Consider the following 20,408-nt stretch of genomic DNA (forward strand, 5'->3'; position numbering starts at 1 on the left):
TGAATATTCTGAATTTCTCAAAATTTTGAATTCAACTAATTGAGAATACGAAAAAATTCAATTAAAAAAATTATAATCAAATCAATAGAATTTTTTTATAATTTTTCGATTATTCAGAATAAAATAAAATTCGATAAACTTAAAATTAAAACAAAATATTTAGAAGAATAAATACTTCGAGAAAATAGAAAAATAGAAAAAATCAAATTGAATTTCTAGAAATTTGAAATGCGGAAACTAAACATTTGAAAATAAAAAATGTAAATTAAAAAAAATAAAATTCGAAAAAAGAAATACGAGAAATTCTAAAATGAATATTCCAAAGATTCAAAATTCAAAAAAAAAATCAAATCAGTGAATAGGAATTCAGAAAATTAGAAATGCAGAGAATTGAAAAATCGAAACACTAAAAAATTAGAATTGGATAAAATAACACTTTAAGCAGGTCTTTTTAAATTGTTATTTTATCCAATTATTCAATTCAGAAAATTTGAAATGCAGAGAATTGAAAAATCGGAACACTAAAAACATAGAATTGGATAAAATAACAATTTAAAAAGGTCTTTTTAAATTGTTATTTTATCCAATTCTACATTCGAAGAATTGAGAATGGAAAAATAGAAAATTAAAAAAAGAAGAATAGAAAATTGGAAAAAAATTCAAAAAATCAGGGAATTCAACAGAAAAAAATCAGAAAACTTTGAAATTTTGGAATATTTTGAAAATTTTTTAAATTCAGAAAATTAAAATTTAGAAAAATTATATTTAGGAAAAAATTTTAATTCAAGAATTTTGAAGTTCTAAAAACTATAAAAAAATCAAGTTTTACATATTTTAAATTCGAAAATTTTGAAGCTCTAAAAAAATTAAATTGAATTGAATTGAAAATTCGAAGAAAAATAATTAGGAGAATAGAAAAATCGATAAAATAAAAAAAAAAATCGAAAATTTTCTAAAATTAATGTCTCGAAACTTTAGAATACGGTAAATTAAAAAAAAAAATAAAAAAGAATACCTAAAATTTCAAATTTCGAAGTATTATAAATCAGTAAATTGTGAATTCCAAAAATTAAAAAAAAAAATAAGGAAACTGAAAATGTTTAAATTCTTAATGTCTTAAATTCTCTTCTTTAAAATTTCAATTCTTTTGAAAAGTGAGAATTCGAAAAAAAATAAAATTTAAATTATTAAAAAGAATATAAACATAGAGAAAACTGAAAAATAGAAATAATTAAAATGATTTTCTAAAATTTTCAAAGGCGAAAACTAAAAATTTGAAAAAAAAAAAATTGAAATTCGAAAAAAAAATCGGGAAATTAAAAAATGAATATTCCAAGAATCAAAAACAAAAATAAACAGGGAATAGGGAATTCATAAAATTGGAAATGCAGAGAATTTAAAAAATCGAAAAACTAAAAATTTAGAATTCGATTAATTGAAATTTTTTAAGATCGAAGAATTGAGAATGGAGAAATAGAAAATTGAAGATTTCATTAGAAGAATCGATGAATGTACTCATTTTAGACAACACAGACTGAAACGGAAATTGTTCGCTCAATTTCAAGGGGATGGCCAACGGTAGTTAGCGTTGTAATGCTCCGTGGGTTTCTCAATACAATTTAAAAGAAAAAACAGAGCTTGGAAAATAGTTACTTATATTTATCACCGATTTGCGATTTTTAATTTCATTGTTGTTTTCACTGTGTTGCAATATTCTTTTGGTGTTAATTTTCAACAAAACAATCTATTATAGCCCCAATTTTCCCCCATAATATCCTTTTGTTCTAAATTCGTTTAATGTGAAACAAGTTTTCAAATAAATAAAAAATAAACAATCTTGAATCAAAAACTTTTGAAAATCAATCGAAAACATAGAACATGAAAACACCATAGCCTTGTAGCAGTAGTTTTTTTTTTGTCGTATTTTGGATTAAGTCAGTTAATGCGCGGATCGCGCAAATTTTGCCTGATTGTTCGAATGCGAATTGTGTGACGATCGATCGTTTTGCTCTGTTCCATTCTTCTAACAAGTGTTTCTATTTAAGGGGGTATTCTAGTCTAGAAATCTGAAAAAATCGAATTTTTTTTTACCATATTTCTGTAGTTTAGGCATTCAAGAATATACTCTAGAAAGGACTTATCGAAAATCCTATTATTTACCTAGTTAGAGCCATCTTAGTGATGTGGTATCTAACCTGTTACGGCCATCACAATGAACTTCAAACGCGTTTCTCTCGGAACTAGTTTTTTTCTAACTGGCGTACACGATATCTCAAGTTCTACTGAACCGATTTATGTCAAATTTATATGAAAATAATCTGCATACATCTCTCTATCGCATGAACCAATAAAAATTATAACTTTTTAATTTTACTATTTTTAAAAAATCGGTAAACGCAAAAAAAGACGTTTTAAACAGCATTTTTGTTTTCAAACGGCCGCCATTTTGTTAAAACCCATGTTTTTGACTTGTCCGAGGTTCATGCCATAGCGACATCTTTACTGATTCAGAATCTGTTCGATTTTTTTGTTTCGGATAACCAGAAGGACTGGAATCGTGTACGCCATGGCACAACTTTTTTTTGAACACCCTCACTTCACCAGCATGTAACTATTCTAATTATGAATATTTTTTTTCCGTCCTATTTTTGTTTTATTGTTGAAAGATAGATAAACGAATAATGATATAATGGATAGTAAAAATATTCTTTGTTTTATTTTTACGGAGTTCGAAAAAACGTCCGAAATTCGTGTCTCTACACTAGAATACCCCCTTAATTCAACTGCAATTTGTGTTTGTGTGTTTCTACTTTCATGCCGCTCTCTATTGTTAACGATTAGATCTCTCTCTCTCTACAATGAAGCGTAGGCGTTTGTTTGTTTTGTTTGCTCTGTTATTTGTCTGGCGAATATCCTGTACCGATAAATATTTTGAGAGTAGCCGTAGTATTAGTAGTAATGGTGGTTGTGTTGGTAATAGTAGTTATGTGGTAATTGAATAATCTGTTTAGTTCTCTGGTTTTTGGCACTAGGGTTATCTGCGGATACGGTTGCGATCAAATATTGTGACTAGTCACACCATCTGTATTTATTAGCTCTGCTGTATTGATTATTGAACAAAAAGCTTACACAGTCTGAAAACATATAAAATGCAAAGACGGCAGACGGAAGAGTATCTGGGCCGTATTTTGATCTCTCCCCCAAAAAGTGGTGTATAAAAATAAGTTGCGTCACATCCTTTGCGCTACTCGCCTTCCGCTTCAACATACAAGCTAACTATAAGGCTGCTTGGTTTTTCTTTTTTGTTTAACTACTTGTTTTTGCATGTTTATCGAAATAAAACACTTTTTAATCGGAGCAAGTGTTTTGAAATAAACAAAAACATAAGTCTTTCTGGTAATACCCAGGGGAATGAATACTGAACTCGAAACATAATAAAATCCGTCGCATTAAATCTAAGAACAACTTCAATTTGCATCGCTGGAAGACAATTGTTTAAATTAAAACAGGTGCACATATTTTTTTAAATTGTCACTCAGCTTTTTTGACGATAAACGAACAACGAATACTTGATAACGCCGTGATAAAGGAAATGTCTATTTGCTGCCCTCTTCCCTCCTAACATGAAATCGCGCCATCGGATCAAGCGAGTTGACTAGATCAGCACTAGTTTTTTTTTTGTTTGTTTGTTTTTGCTTTGTTTTGTGTCTTGACCGTGCTGTGTTCCCCCAAAGTTTGAGGTGTAATATCAATTTGATCTTTGTTTTCATAACTTTTTTTTTCCTTCTCTAATGGCTAGCTACAATTTTATGTTTTATTTGTTTTTTTTTTCTTTAGTCGAGCTAATAATTACCATTGAACCCAGCTTCTCCCAGCTTCTCTTCCCTGTTCGCTCAAATATCGTCTCGTATCGTCACCCCCTTAAGAATTATAAGTCGTATTTTAGTTATTGTATCGTTTCCCCGTTCACCCTGTGGAACATCATCAACCCGTCAGCACTGAATGTATTTTCCTCAGCAGAGGAAAACTACTGCTGCTGCCGAGGGGCATCCCAGCGGTGTCATCCTCCTGCTGGCCCCGAAACAGCGCATTATCGGCGCAGTACTCTCCGAAGTCGTCGGTGTTCAGCGAGAAAATCATCGCGCCGCCGAACCCATTGTCCTTGATGTAGTTCGCTTTGCACTCCAGGCTGCGTTCGTCCTCGTACGAGATCCACTCCGTGCCGGCGTACAGATAGGGCGAGCAGCTTTCCACGTCGTACACCTGGTGGACGTAGATGTTATGCCGCCGGAACCAGCAGATCTCCGAGTAGGAAGCGAACCCAACCATACCGACCCGGCCGAAGTCGGCGGCCGGTGCACCGATGCGGGTGTTGAGTGAGCTGACCAGTCGGAAGCTGTGCCCGTACGTTGGCAGCCCGATCACGATTTTGCTCTTCTCGAGGCCCTGCGAGAGCCAGTAGTGGACGGAGGCGTTGATGTTGAGCGTGCCGAAGATCGAGTGCTCGTTGTGGCGCCGGTAGAGCGGGGCGTTTAAACCTACGGGTATATGGAAGAAAGGGGTTAATTAGTGGGCAGAACGACAGAACGGGCTGTACGGTGTCTAATATACTTGTATTGAATCACATCTACAAATTTTTTTTTTTTCCAAAATATATATTTTTATCAAGGCTCATATGGCGTTAGCCTGACGGGGCCGGAGTTCAATATTTTGACAGTTTTTCTTATTATCTATGTTAGTAATATGTAACCGATTACTCGCGGTCGGCTCGAGGTTAGTATTACTGTAGCATACTAACTAACCTCAATTCCAATTAAACACAAAACATCCTGACCCTCATTCTTTCTCATCCTCAATTCCGCATTCTTATATATAACCACTTTTCCGCATACCATATCTAACAACATTTACATTCGTCAGCAACTTTTGATTTCCTTACGGAAATCCCCCAAACCAACTAATTTCATAACATCGGCTGAACGCTATTATGGCACGCCAAACTTCCCTGTATACGACCTCCAACAACTAAAAACAATAACATACCGCCCAGCTCGACGCTTGTTGTAGAGCTTGAGCTTGAGCTTGAGCTTGGGTAGACTGTACAATTCGTAGTTGCTCTCCGTGATCGACCTGAACCAACCAAATTCCACAAAGAACACACAGAATGACGCTTGGGACTAGCAAATCATTCTCTTTGAGCAATTTTCGGTGATTCGAGCTTTAAATGGTCAATAACGACGCCGGCCACGTCCTTACAGTCACCAGGGGAAGGGAAGGAATGATAATCGCCGCCCAAAGGCCAAAAGGGTCGCCTCTATAGCGTGGTTCCCTAGCGATTACCATGGGAGGGATAGTTGTTAGTAGGAAAGGTTAAGAATCAGGATTCACTGCGGTAAGTGATGTGATTATGTTAACGCGGATATGAAATGATTCGACGAAACATGGAACAAATCGAATGTTTCGAGTAACACCGGCTGAGGTTATCAACGAGCTACCTTAGAAGGTAACGAAAGAAGTCTACAAGAACTCGACTACTTATTATATGATTTTCGCGCCTAGTATTCTCTTGTATTCTTAAATCGCGATGTCGAAGATTATTCAAATTAGGCTTCCTGAGAACGTAACCGAAAAAAAACTCAATTCCTTGGTTCAATCGACAAAGTATTATGAGATCGCGTAGTATTCCTCTATTGCATTCTTTAAGGGTTATGAATGGGCTACCTGAGTGTCGTAACCACTCTGCGTCGCTTAAAATCAACTGCTCGCTACAAGAATAATCCAGAGACTGACATTGAAACTCAATATCCAACTCATTCTCGAGAGATCGTTAAGTCCTTGTGTACCTCTTTAATATTTTCGGTATCTTCAATTATGTCATACAGAAGAGAGGAGAGTGCTTTCGGTTGACACTCCCGATTCGCAATCTCATTCCCGTCTTCGCCTTCATTTAGCAGCATTGTTCAATACATATTCCTTATAACAGGGCTTACGATTGCTCTAATCTCTCAGAGCATATTCACAAATGATTCAAAGCTCCTGACCAGATGAAGCACTTTATTTATTATTATAAATTTGTTGCCACATCGAATGAATTTTATAACATCTGCGTGCCGTTTTTATAACACCAATCCTATCTCCCACACTGAGAAGGTAGAATTCCTCTACAATGACTTGAATCGGCGACTTATTATATGACTTCTCGCGCATAGTACTCTCTTGTATTCTCAGAGGTCATTATTAGGCTACCTAAGAATGTAACCGAAAGAACTTCTCTATGATGAATCGAATCGGTTATATAATCTATGTTTTCCACGGTAAATACTCTAAATATCACCTAACGACGGAGGTTATTTATGATAAACCTGAGAAGGTCGCCGGGAATCATCTCTGTAGTAGGATAAACCTACATTGAATTCAATGGCCTATCACGTCGCATACATTCCTATTTTCAGAATATTCTGCCACACGATGACAGATCTTATTCACGGAGAACCTGAGATGGTTACCGAGAAATAACTCTACAATAAAATGGACCTACAATAAGTTTGTACGCTACAGACGCGAATTTTGGCTGATTTGGCAAACGTCAGTTTGTTCTGAAAATGTATCGCGGCTGATTCCTATACAACTGAAGCACACTACGAGTATACATTTGTTCCACCACCACCCACACTTCACATAAAACAAACCATTCCAACAGAACACAACATTACAATAACCAATCAGTTAGTATGGCCATATATATTCAAACATTTTCACACCAGTAATCAATGACCCAAAAAAATATTGCTTCTCTTATAATTAATTATAATTATAATAATGAATGAATAAATGCATAAATTGTTACCACACATATAAATACTCGTTTTAGTTTCTGAGCATACGAAGCGCATAACGAATAGCGACAACAGCAACCTGTAGCTGTGATTAGTACATTTAACACAGAATATGAACCCCATAAGTACACAAAGCACATGAAAAGGAAAATTTAGAACCGCATCGAAAATGGAAAATTGGATGAATATTGTTCCTTAAGGTGAAGGTGGAAGCTAGCCACAAATGGCTGCCACAATGGCGCTCATTTCTTTCATCTCCCTCCCTCACCCCTCGCCCGAAAATCAATTATTTTGCGAAACAGTGTGAAGAAAATGATCGTTTTCGCACACTTCCCATCAAGAAATATCAATCGAACGATCAACGAAGGAAAATATTAAGGATTTATCAACATCGAGTTACTATGCGGAAGAACTTGTTAATACCAAACTAGACCCAAGTCGCATGTGTTATAAATTTGCTCATGTTACGCTCGCGTATAATCAGAATTTTACTTCACATGCAAATGCACCTTCTATATATATTTATATTTGCAATTGATCATCGGAGCATATCGTTCATACATTTTTCTTTTGTATTGAATTGTTATTTTTTCAAATGTATTCAATGACTCGTATCGATGAAGCGCCACACAGTCTGATAAGTGAATTGATATATTTACGTGTGCTTTGCTCTTCTTTCACAAACACTATTACCCCATTTTTACACTTGGGTTTACCTATACTACTACAATGGCTAGCTTCCACCTTCACTTTGATGTCTACAGTTCGTGTTTTCTATCCGAAGCCTCTCTGAGCGAAAAACAGGAAGCGGGTTTATCTATGGTATAACCGCAAGGGTGACGTAGGACTATCGTTGATTTAGAGATCATTTGTTTGAAGTTGAATCTAAATCCATCCTGAATGAATGAATAAATAAATATTTGGGTGACTTCAAAAACGAGAGTGTTACTTTGAAGACTCAAGGTTTTATGCATCCAATATTGGATACAAAAAACCTTGTTCTGAAGAATAATCTTCAGAAGCTTTCCTGCTAACTGCACTTGATTGACAAATCACAAAACCAAATGTATGTGGTCGCAGTATTATATGGATAGAAAACATTAAAATAAACTCGCTTGAATGTAATTTTCAATTCCAAGGGGAACTGGCAGATTATTTTTCAGCAACGATAATTTCTTTCCAGGTTTCCTCTCGATAACCAGCAAACGAAAAGAGTTGCGTGTATGTGTGTGTGTGTGGCGGCTGCTTCTATGTCTTCCCGAGGATTTCGATGCTGATACTCTCTTGGTCACCTTCTCTTCTCCTTCTGATCGATCGGCTTTTCTGCGCTCCCTCACAGTTAAAACAAACTGATTGCATTTCAGGTCAGGTCAAGCCAGGTAATGAATACCTCGATCCCTCGCCGTTCAGCTCGTTCAGTAACGATGTTGTCTTGTCGATGTCCTCAGGCGTCGTGCACAAATTACGTAACGCAAAAATCCGGATTTTGAACCTCCCCCCCCACTTTCGTAACGCAATTTCCTATCTCTAATAAACAGAAAGTAACGCAACATCTAACCCCTCCCCCCTTATCGCGTTACGTAATTTGTGTACGACGCCTCACGAAAAATGAATCGGTTTCACCACCAGAATATCATTTCAGTATGCCTTTCGTGCGTGATTGAATCGAGAGAATGTGTGGTTTACGATGGCAATTTGGAAGGCAAACTAGAGGAGAATAAACTCTCTGAGTATGAAAATTTCGGCGACTGAGCAATAAGTGATTGAAAATTATATAATTTTCGCGATACGAAACATTTTCCGTTGCGCGCGCATCCAATATTGGAAACGAACATATCCTACTGATGGGGAAGAATAATATTCAGAAGCTTTCCAGCTAATTACACTTGATTGAAATATTACGAAATCAAATGTATTTGGTCGCTGTGTTATATGTTAGAAAACATTAAAATAAACTCTTTCGCATGAATGTATTTTTCAATTCCCAGGGAACTGGCAGATTGTTTTTCAGCAACGATTAGATCTTTCCGGAATTTTCTCGATGCTGTATGGCATCCAAACGAAAATTCTCGTTTCAGTTTTGCCTGCAAAAAACTTTTCTAAACTCTAATCCATCAAATTTGGAGCCCTGAAAAGGGCCGTTGATTATATGCTAAGCTAATATAGCACGCTCTCCTCGGATACGATGGGCCAGCTGGATGTCCTTGGGCATGATGTGACGCGTTTTGCATGGACAGCACACAAATTGTTATTTTCGAATAGGCCTCCTGCAGCGTCATAACCGCGGAACTTTGGAAGCGCAAGTCGGTTTTGAAGTCCTGAGCAATTCCAAGAACCAAATGCTGCAAAGGTAGCTTGCGGATCAGCAATTCGGTCGACTTCTGATAGCGACGAATTTCACGCAAAGTTCCCGGTCGATAGCGATGTGGCTTCTTCACCTATCCTGCTGCTGGTGCGCTTATCCGAGCTGCTTTCATGTGCCTTACCACTGAAAGACTAACTAGCTGTCTGCGAAAGACTAACGAGCTCGAGTCCTCACGGTGCAAGAGTAGAGTAAGAAATGAACGAAAGCAAGGGAAGTGTCATTTTATAAAACATAAAAGTATCGAATGTAAACCTCACCCTCTTTATTATATAAGCTTACTGTATACTTACGAATATAATAAGGATGGGGTTTAGATTCTATACTTTTATGGTTTATAAAATGACGCTTCCTTTGCTTTCGTTCATTTCTTCAAGATAAAAAATTTGTGTGTTATCCATGCAAAACGCGTCACATCATGCCCAAGGACATCCAGCTGGCCCATCGTATCCGAGGAGAGCGTGCTATATTAGCTTAGCATATAATCAACGGCCCTTTTCAGGGCTCCCAATTTGATGGATTAGAGTTCAGAAAAGTTTTTTACAGGCCGAACTGAAAGGAGCATTTAGCGAAAATCGTGGTGTCGATGATAATTCGATACCGATAGGTGCCATGGATATGGATTTCCTTATGAAGAATATGAAATACATGACATGATGTAGTGAATATATCCGAAGAAATCACTTTGGTGAAACTGCATTATAAAATTATTTGTGTACGAATGCCGCAATCGATAGTCGACTCTAATTTGCGCTGGGTAATTTCCTCGGAGGACTCGATTCCTCTTTTGAGCATTAATAATCTCTTTCTGGCAAAACGAAGTGGTATGAATCACATTATTTGAATGATAGAATGAAGAAGTTTTCTGCCAATTTCCTTCAACCTCCAAACGTATCTTTCTCCCGTTTGTCGTTTTCGCGTTCGCTAATCCTTTCTCACAACACCCATTTCTCGTTTGAGAAATTGTTGAGTAAACATTGTTTGCCAGTGCGCGTAGAGCGGGAATTCCTAAAGATTCATTGCACCTCTAATAAATTGCCGAAAGACGTGGTCTTACGTTGATCGCACTTGATTGAAAAAATCCAAAACGAAATGTATTTGGTCGCAGCATTATATGAGTAGAAAGCAAATAATCGCTCGAAAATGACTTGATTTTCACGTTTTTCATGTTATGCATCCAATATTGGATACGAAAGTTTTCCACTGATGGGAAAAAAAATATTCAGAAGCTTTCCGATTAATTGCGATTGATTGAAAAATCACAAAACCAAATGTATTTGGTTGCAGTGTTATATGGATAGAAAACATTAAAATAAACTCTTTCGCATGAATGTATTTTTCAATTCCCAGGGGAACTGGCAGATTATTTTTCAGCATCGAGAATTCCGCGCGTGTATATGTGTGTGTGGCGGCCGATGTTTCAAGCGGAACCGTGGCATCACTCTCCTCCTGATGGATTCCCTTCTGGCCTTAGGTGCACATACAGGCTCTTGGTGACACCGTTCATTAGCGCTTTCATGATAAACGAAAATAGCTTCACAACACAGCAACAACATGCTCCAATCGCTGTTCAATCATAACTGAGGGGGTTTACGAGCGGCGCTCGCTTATATACCGATTGGTGATTTCAATAGCCTGTTTTGAAAGCAATTTTAAGACTATTGAAACAAGTTTCTGGATGAAAAAGTAACAAGTATATGACGCGTAGACCTTTTATCTTTGGAATGAAGTGTTTATCATACCATTTCGTTCAGTTGTTTAAGAGCTATTAACGCTCAAAATCTCGGTCTCCGACGTAACGCTTTCGTTCTCGAAAGTTTGGTTTTACACCCCGGTATAGAAATGAAAGACGTAGTCCTACGTCAAAATTTTGATTCTCAAAATTTCCTTTACTCCCCCCCTAGGAAGATTTTCGAGGATAAAAAAATCAAAACTTCGAGAGCTCTGAGGCACCCCTAAATCATGTTCGAATGAGCTGAAACTTTGCACAGGTCTTTTTTTTTGGACCAATAAACAAAATGTGGTCGGTTTTTGAAATTCGATGATGAAATTTTTTCCATTCATCCATTGCCACCCTAGTGGTTATGTAGTGATGTGCGTTTTTTGCTTGAAATGTATAGTGATGTACATTGTTGATAGAACGGATCGGAATCGTATTCATTGAAAGTGTCATTGTGATTTTTGTGTTATCACTGGTAGCTAGAAAGATGGTTGAACACGAGTATTTTTCTCACATTTGGTTTTTTTTATGTTGAATGAGGGGAAAATGTGTAGTGATGTGCATTTTTTTGCTTGAAATGTGTAATGATGTACATTGTTGATGGAACGGATCGTAATTGTGTTCATCAAAAACGACCGCGTTTGGTGTTATTGAAAGCGGATCGTGACGACCGCAGTATTTATAGCGGATCGAGACGACCGCAGAGTTTGTAACGGATCGTGACGACCGTGCTTTGAAAATTTGTAGCGGATTGAGACGACCGCGCTTTGAGTGTTTTAAGTGGATCGAGACGACTGTGTTTGATAGCGGTATTCTGTCAGCGGTGAGGGCAAGACGGGTGCTCTGCAGCCAAAAGCATAAAGCATCTCCGAAATGGCTGGTCTATTTTGGTGGCTAAAATCTCACAGTGGTCATACGTCAAAAATGATAAACATGACACATAACTGCAACTACCCACCTGTCTGCGGCGTAAAGCCCGAATAGAAGTGATAGTCGTACGTCATTATGTTGACATAGTCCGCGTAGCTGTTGATCTCCCGCACATCGTACGAGAGATAGGCAATCGTCGCCGGAGCGGCCACCGCCACGCTCAGAATGTACGTTCGATGCTCCCGCTGGTACTCCCTTCGAATCTCGTGCAGCAGCTGCGAGAAGTGCATCCTATTTTTGTTCCCACTACCGGGAAACTCCCAGTCCAGATCCACCCCATCCAGCTGGTACAGCTCGAGGTTTTCCTTCAGCGATTTGATGAACTGCTTTCGACTGGCATGGTTGGCCACCATCTCGGAGAAACCCCCAATGCCACCGCCTCCCACCCAGAGCAGCACCTTCAGGTCCCGATTCGCCTTCTTCAGCTGCCGCGTGCTGTTGAAAACCGCCCTCAGATCCTGGTCGATGAACAGCGTCCCGTTCACGATCCCAATGACGCCCACGTTCAAATGGGTGCACAGATACGGATCGATGCGCTCCGGATAGAGACTACTCCGCAGCCTTACGTTCCCGCTGTCCGCACTCATCGAGGGAGTTGTGTAGTAGCAAACAATTTTCGCCGTCTCCTTCGTTCCCTTGGACATCTCCCGGGAGTAGATGAAATTGCCGAATTTGGACGGCAAAATCCGCTCATTTTCCAGCTCTTTGATGCGCCGCTGCTCTTCGGTGGTGCTCGATTCAGCACTGAGCAGATCCAGATTCGCCGTGACATTCACGAACGGTGCATCCGTCTCCGGTGTGCCGGGGAAGACCACTGGAGGCGGCACCCCCGGCGAGTAGTGCTGCTGCTGGAAGATGGTGTGGTAACTATTAGCGTAATGGCGAAGCCGCTCCCGCCAAATGGGTGGAATGTCTACAGAGGAAAAACGGGAAAAAGAAACGGAAAAAGGTAATCAGGTGTGTGCTGTTATCGTTTCGGTTTTGGTAGCGGTGGACACGCAACAGTCGGTGGCGAGCGAGAGGATCCCATTTGCATAACGATTTTCGTGACTTGGGAACTTCGTTCGTGTGTGCGAATGTTTCAAATTGTGGAACGCTTTGATGATTGACGGATAGTTTTGACGCCGAGGGATTTATGACGGAAATAATTGATTTTGGTTCACTTCGGGGGAAATTCAAACCTACCGATTAGTGTCGGTGGAATGATAACGTTCTGCCGGTAGATCATCGTCCAGGTCGCGTACACGGCCACGCTGGACATCGTGCATAAGGCCAACAGAAGGCATCCTTGGATGTAGGTGTGTTTTTTCCTGTAACGGGAGGAGAAGACGTGAAAGGAAGAATTAGCGAATGGAACAAGTTATGCAAACATTTGGGGAATGAATAATGCACAGAGAGCAAATAAAACCAAACAGAAAGGGAGGATTAAGTGTGGGCCAACGCTCACAACAGACCAGACCGAACCAGACCGGACCGAACCGGAAGGGATGGAAGCGGTCGCGTGTCGTTCAATGTGAATACTTGTTATATATTTTGACGTAGAACTACGTCTTTCATCAAGGGTGCCAAATCAGAAAACAGGTCACGTTTTTATGGAATAAAGTTAACGTTGATAACTATTTTTGCCGCGAGAGGATTTTGACGATTCACATACCAAATGAATCGGAAATTGGTAATGTAATTTCTCTGAGCCAATTGCTTTCGGTGAGGTGAGACGACTGCTCGGGAAAGCTTCGAAAAACCAGGTGGCTCCCATTCTTGTCACTTTCCGTAACAAGCGAGACAAAGAAGAATTATTTAAGCGGAAGCGAGCGCACGGTATACTATTGGCATCATCGATTGCAGAATCTTTGGTGGGTTCGAAACGGACGGTGACTATTCGGGATGAGCTGACGGATTATGGTAGGAGTTTGTTGCAGGAAGCAAAGGATTTCCAGACTACTTTGGGTATCAAATACGTTTGGCCTGGCAGAAATGGAAAGATATTGCTGAAGCGTCACGATGGAGCAGCAGTTGAACAAATTGGTAGCAAACAGCAGTTACAGTCCTTGGCTCGAGCAACCTTCAAGCGAACTTTAAACTCATCAGTAATGAGCTCGTCTTCTCATGTTCCTTCGCCGAAAGGTTCCCATTTGTCCACGTGAATAGTAACACTTATTGATTTCTGTTACAAATAAAGAATGGCTAACTATTATTATGAATCTTATGACCTTTTGAATAAAAATACAAATCAGCACAATAAACGTTTTCAAATTAAAACACTACAGTTCAACGTAAGAGGAATGAATTGCTTAGACAAATTCGATAGAATTAAGGAAGTTTTGTCGGTATGTCGTGTAAGCATCGATGTAATAGTTATCGGAGAAACATGGGTGAAAGATGATCGCAGTGGGCTTTATGGAATCGACGGATATAGAAGTATTTTCTCATGTAGACTTCACTCCCAAGGTGGTGGCCTGGCCATGTACGTCAGAAGTGCAATTCACTTTGATGTGCTCGCCAAAGAGGAACATAATGGATTTCATCATATGTATGTTAAATTGAATATCGGAGAATCCCCTTTTCATCTGCATGCCGTGTACAGACCCCCATCGTATGATCTCTCGACGTTTTTCAAGAAGATTGATTCGATGTGTGCTTTCAATCGAGGATCGCATTGTGCTATTATTGGAGATGTGAACATTCCGGTCAATAATTCAACAAGTATTTTTTTTTTTTTTTTATTAAATCGTTTATTTTTACCGGCTCAGTTACATAAGTTTAAAGGAGCCAAACTCCTATCTGTATTGTTACAAGTATATATAAACATTTTTCATTAATTCTAGTGTTAATGAAGTAGAGAACCGATTACTCGCGGTTTGCTCGAGTTTAGAAGGGTGACATTTTTTTCAGGAAAAGGAAGGGATATAAGGATATGTTGACAATGTTCACACTCACATTCGCACTCACATTCATCATACTCAATTCTTAAGCCTATCTTATATCTAATACGTATTTACATTTCACCTTATTCTATTGTTAGTAAGAAGGGATTTGCTTTCTCGCGAAGGAAAAGGAAAAGGAGAATATAAGGATATAAGGACAATCACACACGAAGATCGATAACTTTTAGGAAGACATATATTTGGGACATGTAATCAAGGTCTAACCGAGCCAACACATCTCTTACCGGCACATTGGGCTGTCTCCCTCTGGCCCGAAGAGAGTTTTCTAAATTCGATCTGGCAACAAGATACACCTCGCACGACCAAACAACGTGTTCGATGTCGTGGTAACCTTGGCCACCAGCACAGATATTGCCATCGGCAAGATTAAAACGAAAGAGTAGCGCGTCTAACGAACAGTGATTGGACATGAGTCGGGAGAAGGTGCGAATAAAGTCCCGACTCAAGTCCAGACTTTTGAACCATGGTTTGAGGCTAACCTTAGGGATAATCGAGTGAAACCACCGGCCCAATTCATCTTCGTTCCATTTACGTTGCCAGTTAGCGATGGTATTTTTACGGACTAAAGAATAAAATTCATTGAAAGCGATTTGACGCTGATAAATATCGCCTTCAATTGCACCTACCTTTGCCAATGAGTCAGCCCTCTCATTACCCGGAATTGAGCAATGTGAAGGGACCCAGACGAAGGTAATGACATAACAGCGTCTGGTTAAAGCACTCAAAATTTCTCGTATTCTCTCAAGGAAGTACGGCGAGTGCTTTTTCGGCCTCAGTGAACGGATAGCTTCGACAGAGCTAAGACTATCCGTTACAATGTAATAGTGTTCAACAGGTCGTGAGGCGACGCTGTCCAGCGCCCAGTATATCGCTGCCAATTCAGCAATATACACTGAGCAAGGATTCTGAAGACTGTGGGAGGTGCTAAAAAATTCGTTGAACACTCCAAATCCTGTGGACTCATTCATAGAGGACCCATCAGTAAAGTACATATTATCACAATTGATACGCTCATACTTTGCATTGAAGATCTTAGGAACGATCCCCGATCGATGATAATCTGGAATTCCATGGATTTTCTCCTTCATGAACAGATCAAAATGTACAGAGGAATTGATGTAGTCAGGAAAACAAACACGGTTGGGAATATACGAAGAAGGATCAACCTGCATGGAGATGAATTCATGATATGAGCTCATGAATCCAGAATGAAAATTTAGCCCGATCAGCTGCTCAAAATTTCCGATCACTAATGGGTTCATAACCTTACACCGAATGAAGAACCGAAGAGATAATAAATTGAAGCGATCTTTTAGTGGGAGTACGCCTGCCAAAACCTCGAGACTCATGGTATGCGTTGAGGGCATACATCCCAACGCAATACGGAGACAAAGATACTGAATTCGCTCGAGTTTAATGAGGTGTGTTTTGGCAGCTGATTGAAAACAGAAACTGCCATACTCCATCACTGAGAGAATAGTTGTTCGATACAACATAATAAGATCTTCGGGATGGGCTCCCCACCAGGTGCCGGTAATTGTACGGAGAAAGTTTATTCTTTGTTGACATTTTTTACTCAGATACCTAATATGGGCCCCCCAAGTACATTTGGAGTCGAACCAGACCCCAAGATACTTGAATGACATAGCATGAGTGATCGGTTTACCCAAAAGTTGAAGCTTTGGTTTTGCTGGTCTATGCTTCCTAGAAAAAACCACCATCTCTGTTTTCTCCGTGGAGAATTCGATCCCTAGCCCAATGGCCCAGGTTGAAAAATTGTTCAAAGTATCTTGTAAGGGTCCTTGCAGGTCGGATTCGTTTGATCCTACGACAGACACCACTCCATCATCTGCAAGTTGTCTTAGGTTGCAATTTTGTGTAAGGCAATTGTCGATGTCGCTTACATAGAAGTTGTACAAAAGGGGGCTTAAACATGAGCCCTGAGGGAGGCCCATGTAAGAGATCCGACTCACTGCCGAATCTCCATGAGAAAAATTCAAATGTTTCTCACAAAGCAAGTTATATAATATATTATTCAATAGAGGCGGCAGACCCCGAGAGTGTAATTTGTCTGACAGGACCTCTATTGAAACTGAATCAAACGCCCCCTTTATGTCCAAGAATACTGAAGCCATTTGTTTTTTTTCGGCGTAAGCCATTTGAATTTCTGAAGAAAGCAACGCAAGACAATCATTCGTCCCCTTGCCCCTGCGGAACCCATATTGTGTATCTGAGAGTAGGCCATTCTTTTCAACCCATCGATCAAGGCGAAACAAGATCATTTTCTCCAACAATTTCCGTATACAAGACAGCATTGCTATTGGGCGGTACGAATTGAAGTCGGACGCGGGTTTTCCGGGTTTTTGAATAGCTATAATTCGCACTTGTCTCCAATCATCTGGAACAATATTATGCTCCAGAAACCGATTGAATAAATTCAACAAGCGATGTTTCGCCACATCAGGGAGGTGTTTCAACAAGTTGAACTTAATTCTATCCGTTCCTGGAGCCGAATTGTTACAAGAAGAAAGAGCAAGAGAGAATTCTACCATCGAAAACTCGGAATCAAGATCGCACCTATCTTGTGGTATATCTCGAACAATTTTTTGCACAGGAGCGGAATCAGGACAAACCTTCCGTGCAAAATTCAAAATCCATCGATGTGAATATTCTTCGCTTTCATTCGTTGAAGAGCGATTTCTCATGTTTCGAGCCACTTTCCATAATTTTTTCATTGACGTTTCTCGTGACAAACCTCCCACGAAATTTCGCCAATAAGCACGTTTTTTCCCTTTGATCAAGTTTTTAAATTGATTTTCAAGTTCCAAATACGTCTGAAAATTTTCAGGGGTTCCACGTTTCCGAAAAGCTTTAAATGCATTCGATTTTTCTACATAAAGCTTGGAACATTGGCTATCCCACCATAGATTGGGAGGCCTTCGGGAAATGGTGGAACCTGGGATGGGTTTCGTTTGAGCGCGAACCGCGCTGTCATAGATCAAACGAGAAAGGAAGTTATACTCCTCCAATGGAGGTAAACCATCTCTGGAATTGATGGCTAGAGCAATCGCGTCCGAATATTTTTTCCAGTCAATGTGTCTTGTGAGGTCATATGCCATGTTTATAGATTCAGAAGAATTCGACCCAATGGTGATGGAAATTTTGATTGGCAAGTGATCACTACCGTTGGGATCCTGGATTACATTCCACTTGCAATCTAACGATAGTGAATTCGAGCAAAGCGAGAGGTCAAGAGCACTTGGTTTAGCAGGAGGTTTAGGTACACGTGTTGTTTCCCCAGTGTTCAAAACGGTCATATTGAAGTTGTTACAAAGGTCATATATCAACAATGAACGATTGTCGTCGTACTGTTCCCCCCAGGCAGTTCCGTGAGAGTTGAAGTCTCCCAAGATCAATCGTGGCTCAGGAAGGAGTGAGCACATGTCAACAAGTTGATTGCGGCTAACCGCAGCTCTCGGAGGCCAATACAAGCTGACAATACAGAGGTCTTTTCCTCTGATGTTTGCATGACAAGCAACAGCTTCGATCCCTCCAATAGGTGGAAGGTCAATTCGAAAAAATGAGTGGCACTTATTGATCCCCAATAGTACCCCTCCGTATCTGTCATCGCGGTCCAAGCGTATAATATTAAAATCGTGGAAAGAGATATCATCTCGCGAAGAAAGCCAAGTTTCGGACAGAGCAAAAACATCACAATTGAAGTTATGAATTAAAAATTTGAATGTATCCAATTTAGGGATAAGACTACGACAATTCCACTGAAAAACAGTGATATCTCCGACCTCTCTATCTAAATTAGACATCAAGAGAGATAATCATTGCAAGGAGGGGCCATGTTTGCATCAATTGCTGTAAAATTGTCTTTAATACTGGAAGCATTGAGATGACAAGGGTTCTGATGGAGTCGGAAACATTAAAACACTTGAAGATTTGATCCAAAAGGTCAGACAACTTTATAAATCCCGATTGGGAAGTTGAGCTGGACGGAAAAACAGGGACAGTTGGGGTTTTTGATGTCCCCTCGAGTGCTGGGTCGTTCGAAGGTGAACTATTCCCACGGAAGCCAGGAGGAACCTGATTTTGCTTGTCCGCTGCACTCGATTTTTTAGGCAAACTAACAGAGGGTATAACCGGAGGGGCTTGTCCTTGAACTTTGGGAGTGGTCACATTTTTGCGCCGGGGATTCCCTTTGAAAATAAACGGTGTGCCCCCGCTAGCTGTGTCCGCTTCCATTTCATCAACTGGCAACGTGGAAAAGCTATTGTGTGTTGAGATTGGTTGTTGTTGTTATGCCAGTGGAGAAGCGCCCTTTAAAATTTCCGCAAAAGTGCGTTTCGAGCGTTCCCTTAAAGAGCGCTTCTGTTTCTCCCAGCGACTCTTGTAATTTTCACAAACTGAGAGCTCGTGTGGGGATCCCCCGCAATATGGACATTTATGCTCAGTCGCACTGCAGGATTTCCCCTCATGTTGCTCTCCGCAAGTGGCACAGCGCTCCTTGTTGGCACAATAATCCGAAGTGTGACCAACTGACTTGCATTTGTTGCAAGTCATGGGCTTTGGCACGAAGAGTCGCACAGGTAGTCTCAATTTGTCCACCATAACGTAGTCAGGGAGGGCGGCACCAGCAAAAGTGACTCGAAACGAGTCTGACGGCGTAAATTTAGTTTGGTCCCCATCATGGGAGAGTTTCCCGAGTTGGCGACAGTCCAAGATCTTTACTTCCATTGAGGGAAGCTTCTTGAACTTGCCTTTTCCTTCTTTTTTTATTTGTTCGCTCGTCAGACCCGTTTCAGTTATCACCCCCTCAATTTCTACGTTATGGGAGGGTATAAATGTTCTATATTCGAGAGTGAAGTGTTGGTCAGCAACAATCTCGTTTGCGTGTTTCCGTTCATTCACGACAACCCGCAATTTGTTCGGTCTAACCCTGCGAATTTCAGATACAGAAGTGTATCTGGCCAGATCTTTCATGATCTGAATCACGTTAAGGCTTTTTCCTTTTGGTTTTGGCCGGAGGAAAACAACCCACGGGCCAGTTCCAGGTGCATCTTCTGGATAAACTCTGACACGTGGAGCGGAAACAACAGAGGGAGAAGACGAGGACGAGGACGAGGACGAGGATTGGGTTGGATCTGAAACATCAGAAGGGTGAAGCGAAATCGATGGTGGGAGAGGGGGAGTGGAAGTAACAGTCGGTTCAGAAGGGAGGCTTGCTATTTTCTTAGAGGGGGGCTTGGTAGGATGAGCAGATTCGTCCCCAGAAGAATTATCTTCTTTTTGAGGGACTCGTTTATGTTTTTTCCCAGATCTTAAATGGGATTCATTATCGGAGATCTCCATCTCTGGAGATCCTCCACTATGGAGGATAGTACAAAAATTTCTGTCTTATTTCTAATATATTATTGATTTTAACAATAATCTCGAAAAAAAAAATTACAAAACAAAAATAAAATCATTCGTTCGAGAACTCGCGAGCTGATCGGACAAGTTTGAGAATCGATCCGATAACGGTGTTTTTTTTTTCACGCAGATCTATATTGTGCTTTTTTTTCATCAGTGCTTGCGAGTGAAGCGAGCTCAATTAAAAGTGGTGC

General features: G+C 39.9%; 1 protein-coding gene across 2 annotated transcripts in view; it reads right to left on the reverse strand.

Moving 5' to 3' along the window:
• Positions 1 to 2,980: 2,980 nt before the first annotated feature.
• The window catches only part of LOC129767530 (chitinase-3-like protein 1), a 91,863-nt gene continuing 74,435 nt past the window's right edge, over positions 2,981 to 20,408 (reverse strand). For both annotated transcript variants that reach the window (XM_055768537.1, XM_055768527.1), the window contains 3 exons: positions 13,034 to 13,158; positions 11,877 to 12,761; positions 2,981 to 4,538 (listed from right to left, as the gene is read on the reverse strand). In XM_055768537.1, the coding sequence (XP_055624512.1) occupies positions 3,985 to 4,538; positions 11,877 to 12,761; positions 13,034 to 13,158 (1,564 nt within the window). In that variant the 3' untranslated portion in view covers positions 2,981 to 3,984. The remainder of the gene's footprint in view (positions 4,539 to 11,876; positions 12,762 to 13,033; positions 13,159 to 20,408) is intronic.

Source organism: Toxorhynchites rutilus, chromosome 1, assembly GCF_029784135.1.
Source record: "Toxorhynchites rutilus septentrionalis strain SRP chromosome 1, ASM2978413v1, whole genome shotgun sequence".
NCBI lineage: Eukaryota > Metazoa > Arthropoda > Insecta > Diptera > Culicidae > Toxorhynchites > Toxorhynchites rutilus.